This window comes from Galeopterus variegatus, unplaced genomic scaffold, assembly GCF_000696425.1.
Source record: "Galeopterus variegatus unplaced genomic scaffold, G_variegatus-3.0.2 Scaffold212, whole genome shotgun sequence".
Taxonomy (NCBI): Eukaryota; Metazoa; Chordata; class Mammalia; order Dermoptera; family Cynocephalidae; genus Galeopterus; species Galeopterus variegatus.
Genome location: NW_007726323.1, coordinates 195,425 through 210,510, shown reverse-complemented (window position 1 = coordinate 210,510; position 15,086 = coordinate 195,425). Strand labels below are relative to the sequence as shown.

General features: G+C 53.8%; 1 protein-coding gene across 1 annotated transcript in view; it reads left to right on the top strand.

The window, feature by feature from the left end:
- The window catches only part of TCOF1 (Treacher Collins-Franceschetti syndrome 1), a 37,058-nt gene extending 22,060 nt beyond the window's left edge, over positions 1-14,998 (top strand). The window contains exons 18-27 of the mRNA XM_008565896.1: positions 3,062-3,248; positions 4,566-4,702; positions 6,642-6,755; positions 7,099-7,345; positions 7,770-7,852; positions 8,451-8,616; positions 10,633-11,172; positions 12,105-12,199; positions 12,876-12,924; positions 13,357-14,998. Of these exons, the coding sequence (XP_008564118.1) occupies positions 3,062-3,248; positions 4,566-4,702; positions 6,642-6,755; positions 7,099-7,345; positions 7,770-7,852; positions 8,451-8,616; positions 10,633-11,172; positions 12,105-12,199; positions 12,876-12,902 (1,596 nt within the window). The 3' untranslated portion in view covers positions 12,903-12,924; positions 13,357-14,998. The remainder of the gene's footprint in view (positions 1-3,061; positions 3,249-4,565; positions 4,703-6,641; positions 6,756-7,098; positions 7,346-7,769; positions 7,853-8,450; positions 8,617-10,632; positions 11,173-12,104; positions 12,200-12,875; positions 12,925-13,356) is intronic.
- Positions 14,999-15,086: the final 88 nt, after the last annotated feature.

Sequence of the window (15,086 nt, the reverse complement as noted above, 5' to 3'; positions counted from 1 at the left end):
AAAAAAGTCAGCAGTTTGTGCACTCCCTCTGGGAGGATTCAGGGAATACGGGCATAGCCTAGGGAAGCTGCAGCCTCCGCCTTGCTGGGGGATTTTTAGCTCCTTAATCCCCAGCTCACTAATTATGATTATTATCATTATTACACACTTATTGAGCACTTCTCTATTGACAAGCTTCGTTCTGTTTTTATTATTAGCCCATCAGTGGGGGAAAGGCATCAATGCCAGGGTGGTGGGCAGAGCCCATGCTGGGAGGCCCATCCTGTGGCTCCACTCCCAGGCCCCTCACTGGGCCTCAGCCCTGTGGTGCAGAGCAGCAACCTCAGGCTAGGGTCTGTGCTGGGGCCCTGGGAGGTTTGGCGGCGATGGGAGGGCACCAAATTAAAGATAAGGAAAAAAAGACCCTCCCCTCAAAGTTTCAGGTTAAGTCAGAGAGAAAAACATGTAAGAAACTAAATTTGGGTGTAAATCAAGGCCTAGCATAATTGGTCCTGGAAGGAGCTCCTGTCTGCTGCCTGGAAAACTAACTTCTGATCCTGATTTTGGCACCAGTTTGCTGATTACTCTGGGCAAGGCGGCTTGCCCTCTCTGAGCCTCAACCTTATCAACTGTTCGGGTGAGACTCCCTGGGGTGGGCCAGCCCAGGACCTACTACCCTCAGGTAGTTTTGAGAGATTCCTGGCAGAGTGATGCCTTTGCATCTGTGTCCTTGCCAGGGTCAGCAGCCTGGGGCTGCCAGCCCTCCAGCCCCACTCTGTCCCAAACTTGCTGGAATGAGGGCATAGTTATGATGATCTCAGCTTTGACTGGAGGCAGTGAGCACTGCCCAGAAAGCCCCCTGGTTTGGTTCTTCAGGCATCAGACCCAGGCAGAAAGGGAAACCTCTGATTCCCCCAGGTCCTTACTGCCCAGTGCCTACGGGGAGGTACAGCCAAATGTTCGAGTGGGGATGGTTTCACCGCTTCATTTCTGACGAGTTTTTTCTAACCGACCCCAGAAGTACACTCCTGCATGGTCTGTACCTTGCAGTTACCAAAGTGCATCAGAACCCCTCCAGCGAGTGAGCCCAGGCTGGGATTACTAATAGCCCTTTCAACATGTGGAAACTGAGACTCAGGATGTTCAGGGACCCACACAGTGAAGTCATTGCAGAGGTGCAGTTGGAGTGGGTCTTCACACTCGGGCAGTGTGGCCCACCTTTTTGAACTCTACAGGCGTAACCGTGCAGCGCTGGGCTGTGGTCCCCCTTGTGCCTGTCTCTGCCCTCTGCAGCCTGGCCCCCTGCAGCACCTCCCTCCCATGGCCACACACACACGTGCGCGCGCCAGGGTGGGGTGCGTGGGCAGGTGGAACTAGGAGGAGGCTTTTGCTGTGAGCTGCTTTTAACATCCCAAGACACTATTGTTTGCCTTAGTGGATTCATTGCCTCTCTTCGTCCCCGACAATCTGTTCCTCTGTCTTCTCACATATATATAGATCCCCCCTCCCTCAACTGTATGCCTTCTCCCACTTTCCATCCTTCTCTTTTTCATCATGTGGGAAGGAAGGCTCTGGAAGTGGCAGATCAGAGCAGCCGCGGGGGAGGCTCTTTGGCAGGGGTAGGAAGGGCCTGAGCCCAGCAGAGCTTCCATCCCAGGCAAGCACCTCTCTGCTTAACTTTTTACTTCACCTCTCAGCAGTGCCCTAGGGGGCAGGGCCGCTGAGTCATGCTCAGGATGTGTGCAGGGTGATGCGGCGGGCAGAGACCAGGTCCCAGACCTGACCGCCCCTCCCTTGACCGCACACAGCTCTCTCTCCCGCCTGCCCTGCATCTCCTCGCTGGCCAGACAGGGAACAGAACTCGAGCCAGATCTGACACTTGGGACATGGAAGTAGGCTTAACCCAGCTCCCTGGTTCGTGGCTACACGTGCTCTCCTTAGCTGGGGGTTCTGGGAAGGAAGCAGACCAGTAGTCCCCTTGCGTGCAGTGGGCATATTCAGGGGAGATATAGTTCCTAACCAGACTGGCCTGCAGAATACCAGGGAGCTGATGCTGCTGCTTTCTTTTTCTTTCACTGTTTTATTGGAAAATTTAAAGCGTACACAAAGATTGAATAATATAAAGAACCCTCACCTACCCTCCCCAGCCTCAGCAGTTACGATCTCATGAGCAGGCTGGTTTCATGCAAACTCTCCCCTCAGCTCCCCAGCACCCCTGGATTACTTTGAAACTGGTCTCAGACTGTTATCTCATCCACCAGGATTTCAATATGCAGCTCTAAATGATAAGGACGCTTTTTTTTTTTTAAAAGCACAACCACAGTATAATATCACACCTAAAAAAATTGACCTACCCTGCCCTCTTCCCCATTTCCCCAATTTTCTCATGCATGGTATTTTGAATATTTGGTGTGTGTTCAAATAAGTGTTCAATTGGGGTCACATACTGCATTGAGTTATTATTAGTCCCTTAAGTCTAAATCTCTTGGTTCTTCCCCACCCACCCACCATGAAGAAACAGGGTTGGTATAGCTGGGGAGCTGCTTCCTGGCTCACGTCTCAGGAGGTCTTCATTGGAATCTCCAGGGTGGGGGGACAACTAGACTATAAACACCAACCCAGGTGAATCGAATATTACCACTGGGCAGTTGTAGGAAACATGGCCTAGCACCCCACCTCGCCTGAGCAGGTGGCTGTCTCTGATGTCAGCTAGAGGAAAGAGGGCTGCATTGGACATTCTAGCCCTGGCTCTGAGTCCAGTAGGCTGGGGGGCCTTAGGCAGCTCTTTTCTCCTCTCTGGATTTGTGGTTTTCCACCTGTACAGTGGAGTTGATACTGCTGACCTTCAGAGTTCACTGTGAGGATCAGATCGGCTCCTGTGAACTGTGAGGTGCTGTGCTGAGTCTTGGCAGGTGTGTGGGCTGGGAGTGCCCTGGGCAGCTAGAATGGCCTCTGACTGTGCCTAGCTGCCCCCAAGTTCTTTGGACCCCTTGCCTTGTAAAACCCTCCCTTACCCCATCTTCCTCTTCCCCCGGCCAAGCCTTTAATCACTGGGGGGTGTGTTTTGTTTTTGTTTTTCAAGGTGATTAAACCCCCTCTGATTTTTGTCGACCCTAATCGTAGTCCAGCTGGCCCAACTGCTACCCCTGCGCAAGCCCAGGCTGCAAGTGCCCCAAGGAAGGCCCGGGCCTTAGAGAGCACAGCCAGGAGCTCCTCCTCCGAGAGCGAGGATGAGGACGTGATCCCTGCTTCGCAATTCTCAACTCCTGGTGAGCGCAGCCCCTGTGCGGTGCTGACTCCCCTGCGGCACCTGCTGGGCCGAGCCGGGGGGCTGCCAGCACTACCCCACATTGAGGCCCAGAAGGGAGAGGACATTAGCCAAGCTGCATAGCCAGGTGTACTCAGGAGGGGCTTGAGGCCAGGTCTCTGGGCCCTGCACTGGCCATCCTGATGAGGGATAGTTGCCAGGGCCTCTTTGCTGGCTTCAAGCCAGGAACCCAGACCAGTGGCAGGAGGCTGCAGGGACCAGGTTCCTATGCAGTAGGAGGAAGAGCTCTGTAACAACTGCCTGAACGTAGACTGGGGTGTCCCTGGTGGCATGTACAGGGGGTTAGGTAATCCCTAAGCAGAGACATTGTAGGGAGGGATTTCATCTATCAGCTGGAGACAGGACTAGATCTGGAGTTTCTTTGACTTCAGAGAATCTGATTCTACCAGTGATAGCAGGAAAATGTTAATGTTACTATTATTATTATAACACTTTTATGAGGAAATAATACCTGATACTGGTAGGATAATTAAAAAGTACAGATTAGCACAAAAGAAAAAAATATCACCTATAATCCACTGCCCTGAATAATTACTGTTAACATTTTTATAAGTGCTAACTTTGCAAAAACCTGAGATACACATGTGTGTTTTCAAAGTGAGTGAGACCACACTGTATGTAATGGTCAGTAACCTACTGGATATATTGGGACCTTGGGGGTTTTCTCTCTTTTTGGCAGCTGGCCAGTAACAGGATCTGAACCCATGACCTTGGTGTTATAAGGCTGTGCGCTTCGGCTTATTTTGTTGTTACATATTTAAGTGTGAGTCCTACTGGCTACAAAGTAGTCCTTAGGATAGACATACCACAGTTTATTTGGCTAATACCATGTTGGAGGAAGTGGAAGCTTTTGTTTTTTGAGTTTTGAGATGTTCTAAACAGTGCTAACTAACATCCATGTAACTGAGCCTCTGCAGGTAGCCAGGTTGATAGTCATCAGAGGCAGTTTTAACTGTAAGGAGAGTGGTTCAGCACCAGTGCTCCAGCCGTTGCTCAGGAGTAGCAGCCTGGCCCGCCGAGGGAGGGAATGAGGAAAGAGCTGCAGCGGCCATTTGATCTCCCTGAGCCTTGTCAAAGAACATGGTGACATCTCCTGCCTGGAGGCTTGGGAAGGGGAGTAAACAAGCTTCTAACCTGTGTAAGCCTGGAGCATGGCTCCAGGCCCCCAGGAGGGGCTGGTCAATTGGTTTATTGCCACTGCTAGGAAGGCCATGGGGCTTCTGTGCCCTGACGTGCCCCCCGTCCCACTCCATTTCAGCCATTACAACCAACATGGTGACCATGCCCACTGCTCCCTCAAAGACAGCCCCCAGAGCCAGCGGTTCTGGGGCCAACAGCTGCAAGGAGCCCAGTCGGGTATCAGAAGGCAAGAAACAGGAGGGACCAGTTGCTCAGGTACCTGGTGGGCGAGGGAAGGCTGTGCAAGCCAGCAGAATGGGGGGGCTCTTGATCTCCCACTGTTCGCTGTATCAGGCGGGGTGGGGGCTCCCACTTTCCCACTACTCACTGTGGCCAGTGGGGTGGGCGTGCCCGCTCTCCCACTACTTACCCACACATGCTGATGGGTTGGACTGCAACTATTGCCACCCACCCCCCAGAGGTACGGCCTCTCAGAGCCAGAGGCTTTCCTGGCCTTCTGGCTGCAGCCCCAACACTGGGTTCCTGAATCACCTTTGACTTGTCAGGAAGAGTAATCTGGGAACAAGGCATCCAGGAGGAGCCAGCTCTGTTCTGTGAGTCCCTCACCAGTTTTTCCAGTGTAGTTGGGCTTTTGATTTGTTTTTTCTTCCAGTTTTGAAACGCCAACAAAACTTGTCCTTTTTTTTTTTTTTTTTTTTGTCTTTTTCGTGACCAGTAAGGGGATCGCAACCCTTGGTGTGGTGTCGCTTGCACCGCGCTCAGCCAGTGAGCGTACCGGCCATTCCTATATAGGATCCGAACCCGCGGCAGGAGCATCGCTGCGCTCCCAGCACTGCACTCTCCCAAGTGCACCACGGGGTCGGCCCAAAAGTTGTCCATTTTTAGTGTTCGTGATAGTGACTTTAGCATTCTTCTCAGCCTTGCCCATTTTCAGTGCATTTTTATTTGGTCATTGCCTAAATCTAAATGCTGAGCAGGGTAGGGTTAATGGACCGTTGTTCAAACGATAAAAGTGAGCGTACACCCCCACCCAGAGAACTGTGACTTGACCAGCATTGGGCAAGGCCAGACCCTAGTCCCCTGACTCCCAATCCATTGCTCTTTGGGCCATATCCATTTGTTTTCCCATCCCACTGAGAAAGAGAAGTTTGCTGCACCCCTCACCCCCTTTTTCTGAGGGCCTGGGGTTGGCTTGAGGGAACTTGGCATCCCCGGCTCGAAGGGACTGTTGTGCCACCTGCTCACTGGTCTCATCATGAGCCACAGCCCAAGAAGAGCTTCTGGGAGGACAGGTGCTAGGTGGGTAGCTGGGTTGTGATCAGCATACCCAAAAAACCTGCAGCTATTCAGCCAGCAGATGGTACTGAGCATCTGTCCGTGCCAGGCAAAGGGGACACAGCAAGAACAAGACAGGAAGGGTCCCTGCCCTCATGGAGTTTCTAAGCCAACAGGGAGGCAGCCACTAAACAAGGAAACCAAAATATAAATGAAGCACTCACCAACCAGCAGGAGCTTTGTAGGAAACTGAATATAAGTGAGAGAATAATGGGGTGACCTGCTTTAAGAAGGATGGGCAGGGAAGACCTCCCTGAGGAGGTGACACTAAAGCAGGGGAAGCAGCCAGTTACAGTTCGAGCTGGGGGCGCCCTGCAGGCAGGGACACCATAGGTGCCAGGACCCGCTGGGGAAGTGAATGGGGTGAGGAGAACTGAGAAGGCAGGGACAGCTGGATGAGGTAGGGGCCAAGCTGTGCTGAGACCACACAGCATCTGAAGGGCAGTGAGTTCTCTCCCTGACTGCTGGTGGGTGTAGGGAATAGGAGTGGCTCCAAGCAGACCACCAGGGTAGAGACTTGTCCCTGATGAAGGCACAGATTGAGTAGTGGGGCCACCGGTGGGGCCTGAGCTGCTTCTGTCTCCTGGCCTGGGAGCTGTCTTTGTGCCCTTTGAGAACTGTGAATGGCTCATAACCTGAAACCTGGCACCCATTTTTCTGTACAAATGGTGACATTGCCCCTTTGGCTTCTACTTGGTCCCCCACTCCAGCCCCTTGGCTCCTCTTGCCTGTGAAGGGCTGTGCAGGCCAGCTGGGAGGAGACCCCCCCACCCCAGCCAGACAGGATCCGACCAGGGTATAGCATAGATGGCATTTCTGAGAACCCGTGAGTCTCAGGGCTGCCTCTCATTGTCCACAGGTGACAAAGAGGAGCCCAGCTTCCCTCCCACTGACCCAGGCTGCCCTGAAGGTGCTTGCCCAGAAAGCCAGTGCGGCCCAGCCTCCTCCTGCCAGGACCCATTGTTCAAGTGAGGTGAGCCTGGGAGCCAGGGCAAGCAGGCCCGCCCGGCTCTGCTCCCTTAGGCGAGGCTGCTTCATCTTTCTGCCCTGCCAGAGTGCAGAAGGCAGGACACAGGCATGGCCCTGAATCCCGGTGCTAGCACTTCCTGCCTGTGGCCTGTGTTTACCTCCCTGGGCCTCAGTGACCTGATGTGTGAGAAGAAGCTACAGTACCCATCTCAGAGAGTCGCAGGAGGATCAATTGAGTCCACATGTGGGACGTGCCTAGCACAGTGCCTGGTCCTACCGAGGTATTCAGTGAGCACCAGATCCTACATGCCCTAACCCTTCCACTCTTTCTCCTTTCACCAAATTAGGTTGACAGTGCTGCAGGAACACTCCCTGTGACAAGTCCTCTGAGCACCCCTGTTCAGGCCAAAGTGACCAACAAGCTCAAAAAACCCCAGCTCCCTGGGGACCAGCAGGCCACAGCCACTCCCGCGGGACGCCCCAAAACCCAAGCCCCCGGGAGCTCAGAAGACAGCGAGGACAGCAGCGACAGCTCTTCAGGGAGCAAGGATGATGCTGAAGGGCCCCAGACGGCCAAGTTGGCCCACGGGCTGGGTGAGGGGCCAGGAGGGAAAGTGAGGATGGGCCAGGAAAAGAAGAGATGTGGCCTGGCCTCAGCTCTGTCTCGACTTGTTCTGCAGCCTTGGCGCAGCCATCTCATGCTGGGCCTCAGTTTCTCCATCTGTACAGCTCCATGAGGAAGTCAGTCCAAGTGATTTCTCAGACCCGACTGCTGTTTGACCACTCTTGGCTTTTTGGTGTTAGGGAATACAAAGGGGGCCTCAGAAATTAGAAATGAAGGCTTTGGCATTCAGGCATCTTACCTGTAATGCTGGAAATGGCATTGAATTTGGCAGGAGCAATAGGAAGGCTTGGGCACGAGGGCGAGGAACATACAGAGAGACAAGGGCATCCCAGGGCCTCCTGAAGGCCGGGGCTACCTAGGACTCCCAACAGAATACCTGTGCTTCTCCAGTAGGTCCAGCCACCTCCGGGAGGGAAACCTTGGTGGAAGAGACCACAGCAGAGTCCAGTGAGGATGAGATGGTGGCACCTTCCCAGGTAACTGCAAAGGAGAAGTCTGGCAACCTCACGGGTCTTGGGGCTGGAGCCCCTGGCCAGGCTTCTGTATCCCTGATCCCTCAGGTCAGGGGTCTGGGCCCTCCCTCTTTACAGGGGCACTGGGCAAGGTCCTGTCTGTGAGATACCAGGCGGTGCTGGCTCTCCAGGTGCAGCCCAGGCAGCAGATTAGAGCCAGGCTGTCTCCTCCCCCAAAGCTCCATTCGGCAAAGAGCCACAAATAGTTAACCCTTGGTTTCTGCAGAAAGGATTGGCCTGATTCTGGGTGATCCTCAGACAAAAACAGATTTCTTCTGAGGTTACTATCTGTACACAGCAAGTGCTGGTGATTTTTTTGTTTGCATTAGTAATAAGAAATTTCCTTTTTAAGTGTGCCTGTCTCAAATGAGTATTAATTAAAATTGCTCAAAAGGTACATGCTGAGAGCCGAAGTCTCCCGCTGGGGCTCAGTGCCCACCGCTTTGCACCAGCAGGGCTGGCCTGATCCTAGAGGTCCCTGGGCTGGTTTCCTCACAGCAGGCCATTTCTCCGGGGCTGCGTGGGCTGGGGTTGTGGCCTCTTTCACACTGGGCTTCTTCAGTCTCTCCTCTCAGGACTGACCCCAGCCAAACCCCAGGCTTCAAAAGCCACTACCAGGTCAGACTCCAACCCTTCGGTTTCCTCCACTCCTGCCACCAAAGATGACCCAGATGGCAAACAGGAGGCAGAGCCCCAACAAGCAGCAGGCACCATGTCCCCTAAAACAGGTGAGTTGAGGGCTGCAGGAGGGACACTGCAGCGAGCCCCTTCTTGCCCTCCCCGAGCAACAGTCCCATCGACACAGTCCTGTCTGCCACCAGGGCCTCTCCAATGAGGCCTTGTGGCCCTACATTGGACCTGGAGGTGTTCTCAAAGTGCAGTGGCTCCCTTGGTCTGGGACAGCTGGAAGTCAGGGTTATTCCAGCTCTGGGGGGTTCTGGTGTATCTGGTAGGATAACCTCTGCCTTAGAGGAAGCAGCATCTTTTGGTTTATAGAGTAGGCCTTGGCTTTCTCTGGCTGTACCTGTTGACTTTCTTCCCAGCAGATGGGCTCTCACTGTGGGGTATAGGGACTCAGGGTAGCTTAGACAGAGGCTGGGAATCACAATTGGGACAATCTCCAGCACTTGGAGGAGACCCCAGGCTATGGACTGACCCCAGGGCTGCTCTAACTCTCTCTGTAGCCTCAGACAAGCCCCTGACCACTCAGGACTCTGTGTCTTAACCATACAAGGCAGAAGTTTATGCATCTGGTCTATATCGAGGCGTGGCACATATAGAAAATAGCCACATGGTATTTCGAAGTTAGACTGAAGTAGTCAAGTCACCAACCTGGGGCATCAGCCTTCCCTGACTCCACCAGAGCTAAGGGATGGGTATCTCAGATGGGCACACCTGGGACAGCTGTAGGGGTCCCCAGCCTTGGTGTCTGGTGGGTTTGCAGACAGGAAGCAGAGAAATGGGCTTTGGGGAAAGAGGTTGCCAGGGCAAGCTGAACTCCTCAGCTTCCCTCTCCAGACAGCTCCTGCCCTTGTAGAGAATTACCAGAGGACTGAATTGGGCCTCCATCCGTCCTGGGACCCCCTCTGCTTGGCCTGCCCTGCCCGCCTCGCCTAGCTCACCACAGCTCTGGAGCCAAAAGTTGCTTCAGACCTTACACGGGGGCTAGGGGCACTGCCAGGCTCACTGCACACTGCAGGGAGCAGTCACAAGCCCCATATGACATGGAGCGCCTTCCTGCTCCTCCTCAAGGTGAACACCTCAAGGACCAAACCACTGAGCCACCTTTCAGAGCCCAGAGCATAGGAGCTTTCTGCCCAGAAGGCCCACAGTGGGGTAGAGACCTGCCCAGGTCACCTGGGAAGGTAGAGGTGGCAACAGAACCCAGTCCCTGGGCTTTGAGTGGTGGCTTGTCCCATGCTGGGTCACAATAGTTATTGCTCACTTTCTTCCCCAATGTTCTCTTTGTGAGAGGCGGGTGTGACAAGGAGACATTTTAGAGGGGGCTGTGGAAGGTTTTTTTACACATGTAGTCAGCACACAATTATCAAAGGCAAGCAGAGGCGTGGAAAATTCTAAACAAAGGCTGCACCAGAAGTCGCTCTGGCAGGCAGTAAGCCTGCTTAGTCAGCCACCATGCACGTATACACTGCACTCAGCGCTCCCCCAAGCCGTCTGGACCCCCAGCCAAGAAGGGTCATGGGCTCTGAATGGGCATGGGTTGAGGGTCTGCATGAACTTCGCTTTAGTATATATCTAGCACTTATGAAAGGGGAACCTCACTCTTCCTTTAACCCCTTAGTTTACAAACAGGGAAACTGAGGCTCTGGAAGGAGCTGGGTTCTGGCCAGAATCGCAAGCAAGTTGATGATAAAGTCAGGCCTAGAACCCAGGTATTCTGCCTCCCAGCTGTGGACTCCTGCCCAGACAATACCATCTCCCTCCTCCAGGCCCTTTCATTGACATTCTGGAGTCGTTTTCCATCTACAGCCCTAACTTCAGTGGAGATTTTAGTGGGAGGAGAAAAAGGAAAGCTCTGAGTTAAAGTGAGATCAGGGTGTGAAGCTGGTGGAAAGGTGTGATCTTAGCAGACAGTGGGGGCACAGTGACCACTGGGCCTCGCTTTTCCCATCTGTGCCATTATAAGAGGAGGCATACTCACCCTGCACCCCCAGCTCTCACATACTGTAAGAAATCTGTCCTCCCACCCTCCTGGGTCCCTGACCCCAGTCCTCTCTCCATAGGTAGAAAAGAGGCCACCTCGGGCAGCACACCTCAGAAGCCCTGGAAGCCCAAGAAGGGGGCCGGGAGCCCCCAAGCCTCCACGCTGGCACTGGAGAACAGCATCGCCCAGCGCCTCCTGGGTGAGCCCTGGCCCCTAAGCGAGGCCCAGGTGCAGGCGTCGGTGGCAAAGGTCCTGGCAGAGCTGCTAGAGCAGGAAAGGAAGAAGGCCGCGGACGCCGCCAAGGACGGCAGCAGGAAGGGCAGCAAGCGCAAGCTGTCGGAGGACCAGACAGCTGCCAGGGCCCCCAAGAGCAAGAAGAAGAAGCAGCTGGCAGCTGGGGAAGGTGGGGTGGGTGCTGTTTGCCCAGAAAAGGCCTCCAGGACTTCCAAGGGAAAATCAAAGAGAGAGAAAGCCAGTGGTGACGGCAAGAAGAAGGAGAAGGGGCCTCCTGGCTCCCGAGGGGCCAAGGACAAGCCAGAAGGGGATCCAGGGACGGTGCCGGTTGAGGGTGGAGAGCAAAGCATCCCAAAGAGCAAGAAGGAGAAGAAGTCTGACAAGAGTGAGTGCACTCACTCCCTGGGCCCTCACCTAGGCTTCCGCCTCCCACCAGGCTGAGACGTGGCTTGTCGAGGGTCCTGGGGCAGCTCTTGGCGAGGCCAGCAGTAGATTCCAGAGCACCTAGGCCAACACTGCCAGGGAGGCACTTGTGGCTTGAAGCATAGCCTGCTTCCAGAGCCCAGAGTGCTCACTTAAAGTGTCCAGCAGTCACGTATGCTTTTAGCTGTAAGCTTCTGGAGGGTCCGTGGTCAGGCTCCAACCTGAGCAAGGACAGGGAATGATGGATGTCCTCTCCTCCTCTGGCCCAAGCTAGCAGATCTGGGAGGAACCTGCTCCTGCAGCCAGCTCCCTGGGTGCAGAGTGCACCAGGAACCAAAACACCTGAATCCTCATCCCAAGTCCTCTCTTTAGACATCAGTTTCCCCTCAGGGGTAATAGTGGCCCTTTATTGAGTTCTGTGCCAGAGTCTGCATGCAGCAGAACCTCATTTAATCCTCATCCCAGCCCGGTGCAGTAGGTGGTATTTCATTCCCATTTTCCAGGCAGAAAACCGAAGTTCAGAGAAGCTGCTCAGAATCACAGAGTTTTGCAAGGAAAGCCATATCTAAATCTAGCCAGTGTCCTTTTTAGATAAATGTGTAGGAGCTTTAAAAATGAGTTAATTTAAAGAAAAATAGTAATAATCCAGGTCATCCATGGATGGGACAGAAATGAGGCTAGCCCCCAGAGAGAGGTATAGTGTGCTGTCCCCACTGGGTGGTCCCAAAGGCTGCCAGCCTGTTTTGATGGCTCTGTGCTATGGGGAGAGCTAGGGACCCGGTATCGGGAGGAGCAGGTTCTGGGTCTCCGGAACCCTGCCCCTGCACGCCTCCGGATATTGACCCCAGCACTTGTGATTAACCTCTGTTCAGGAAGTTTTCTTTCTTCCCTCAGAAAAAAAAGACAAGGAAAAAAAAGAAAAGAAGAAAGCAAAAAAGGCCTCAACCAAAGACCCCGACACACCATTCCAGAAGAAAAAGAAGAAGAAGGTAGAGAGAGCTCCTGAGGGCTCTGGGGCCAGAAGAGAGCTGCAAGCCCTGTCCCTGGGGGGCATTTCAACTCCTTCCCTCACACCCAGGCCTGGGCCCTGGGCCCTGCCCCCTTCCATTCTGAGTGTGGTGGGGGACCTTGTGAGCTGTGACACTAGGAAGAGCCTGGAGCATGTGGAAGCCATAGAAATGACCCTGTCTCATCTTTGAGGCAGAAGGATGTTTGTGGCGGGGGGAGTGAAGGAAGGGACCGCCAGGGACAGGGAGACCAGGCAGGCTATTGCAGGTTCCAGGTGAGAGGAAACATTTCCGGGGCAGTGTGAGCCCCGGCTGGCAGGGTGTCTCCACCGAAGAGACATTCTGCCCATCTGTTGCATGAGTGTTAAGAGCTGATCCCCTGAACGGTGGGTTGTCCTTATGACCCAGGACCTCAGCACTTAGACACAGATGCAGTTCTCAGCGTGACCAGCAGGGCCTCAGGCATGGTTAGGAAAGCTGAACATCTGTTGCTGCAGGGCCCTGGGCTCCCTCCTGGGGGGCACACGAGGCATTGCCCCTGCCCTCAGGGATCCCTGCAGACTTGTTCCAGGGGAGCCACCAGTGCTCAGGCTGTGGGGGCTGCAGTGGGTGGGGAGAAGCTTCAGATATGAGAACCTCTCACACTTCTCTCCCACAGAAGAAGACAGCAGAGCAGGTTGTCTGAGGGGCACAGACTCGAGAAGCAGGTAAGCTTCTTGACCATGCAGGGTGGGAGGGCAGCTCCGGCATCCTCTGTGGTCTCAGAGAGCCGGGTAGGCCCCGAGGGAAGGGGGGCTGGAGAAAGAGTTTCCGTCCCTCAGGCACTGAGGCCAGTGGGGTAGTGGCAGTGGCCAACACCCGAGTGCTCCTGGGCCTAGGCACTGGGCAGCCTTAGGAGGCGGGCACTGGGGCAGTGGCTATTCCTAGGTGAGGTCCAGTATGGCTTGGTCTCTTCCTGGCTCCTGTCCGGTTCCTCTTCCTTATGATCTTGTATCTTGTGGATGGTTTGCAAGCACTAAAAATGTTCACCATGTGGTTGGTTAATGCCCCTCTGGTGCATCGGGGATGCCAGGTTTTATTTTCCTCGATGAAAGAAAAGGTCAGGAAATCTTAACATTAGATGTGTTTCCTTCTCCCAGGGTGACCATCCCATGCTTCTGACCTCTGCACATCATGAATTGGAACTGAATTTTTGACTTCCTCTCCCTCTGCAGAAGATGGCCAGTGTGGGGTCCCAGTGCTGGCCAAGACAGTGGCACTGCAGGGAGGCTGGGCCCAGGAGAAAGTGGGCCCAGCTCCCACGACCTCACCCCCACTCTCCCACGACATGGGATGCTTCGTATAGATGTGTACAGTATATATATTTTTATAAGTGCCCTGCCTCTTCCCCTCAAACCCAACATGCCCAAAGGCCTTGGGACTTCCCATCATTCTGCTCTGCAGACCCAGTGAGGCCCAAACTCCAGTGCACCTCATGCCACTTGGTTTCCGGCTACTCCGAGGCTTTGTCCTCCTGTCAGTTTTCCCAGATGTGTGTGTTCGTGGGTTTTTTTTAAGAACTCAGAAAATAAAAGACTTGAAGGAAACATTCAAATTCCCAGTGCATCTGAGGCAAACGTTTTGCAATTGGCTTACTCTTGGAGGGTACAGTCTGGCTGACACCTGGAGGTAAACAGACCAAAACAGGATTCCTCCTTGACTGCATGTCAATGCTGTGGGGTACAGTGGTGAATGCGACAGACAGTTTGCCAGAGAAGGATTCAATTAGTAGGAAAGGCTTCCTGGAGGAGGTTGCATCTAAGCTAAAAGGGACCTCAAAGATCTGTGGTTGGTTTCTGGATGCCAGAGTAGGTCATGCGACTACCCAGAGGCAAGAAATGGAAGGGTGCCTTGGGAACCATCTTTTAGAGTTGGGACTTGAGCTGGGGGCAAGCTCTCTTAAGATAGTCATGGAGAATAGCTGTAGTGGGCACAGGAGAGCCAGTTAACAGTTGCCCTCATGTCCAGATAACGATGGTTCTGTGGCAATGAAGGCAAGAAGTGAATGAACTCAAAGGACATGTTGGGGTGACATCTATAGGACTTGGTGATGTCTTGGGTGCAAACTGAGGGAGGGGAGGGTAGCAAGGGATGTGTCTCCTGCTGCTCCAACCTGGAAGTGCGAAGGCCCACGTCCCTGGGCACAGAGCAGCATGGAGCACCAGAGGTCATGGAGGCTTCTCCAAGGCTTTTAGCCTCTTGCTAGAGACAGCCAGAGGAAGTGCAGTAAAAGAATGCTGGGCTGGAGGTCTTGGAGACACAGCTTGGCATCCAGCTGTGCCCTTAACATGCGGCCTTGGGCCAGGTTTTCCCCTCTGGTAGCCTCTCTCTGCCCTACAAGTGTGTTGGCCTACAGCAGAGACTGCAGAATAGTGTCCTCTGGGTTTTGTGGACCCATGGCAATTTCACTGAAGATCTGGATTTCTGGCCTCTCTTGAAAAGTCAACAAATCTGGCAATAGGGGCCTGCACTCCCTCCTGGCAACAAGTGGCCACAGCTGAGTAGCAGTCAGCTCCTTAGGTAGGGCATGGGCGCCCAGTTTTGCACAGTCCCCCCCACTTCCTGTTCAGCCCTGCCACTGAGGCCCATGTCGGTTGCCATCTGTCATCACACTTGTACTGTTCTTAGTATAGAAATAAAATTAGGGGCATGGGAAAATGAAAGCTGGACCAAGAGGAGCTTGTACTTAAAGAGCCTATTTCTTTTTTGGAAGTAAAGAGTTTATATGTGTTAAACATGCAACCAAGTGTATCTGTGTCCAAAGACTACAGCCCCTTGGCCCTGCCTGGCCCCACAGGCATCCGTCTTTGGGCTCCTTGGGCCACGTTTT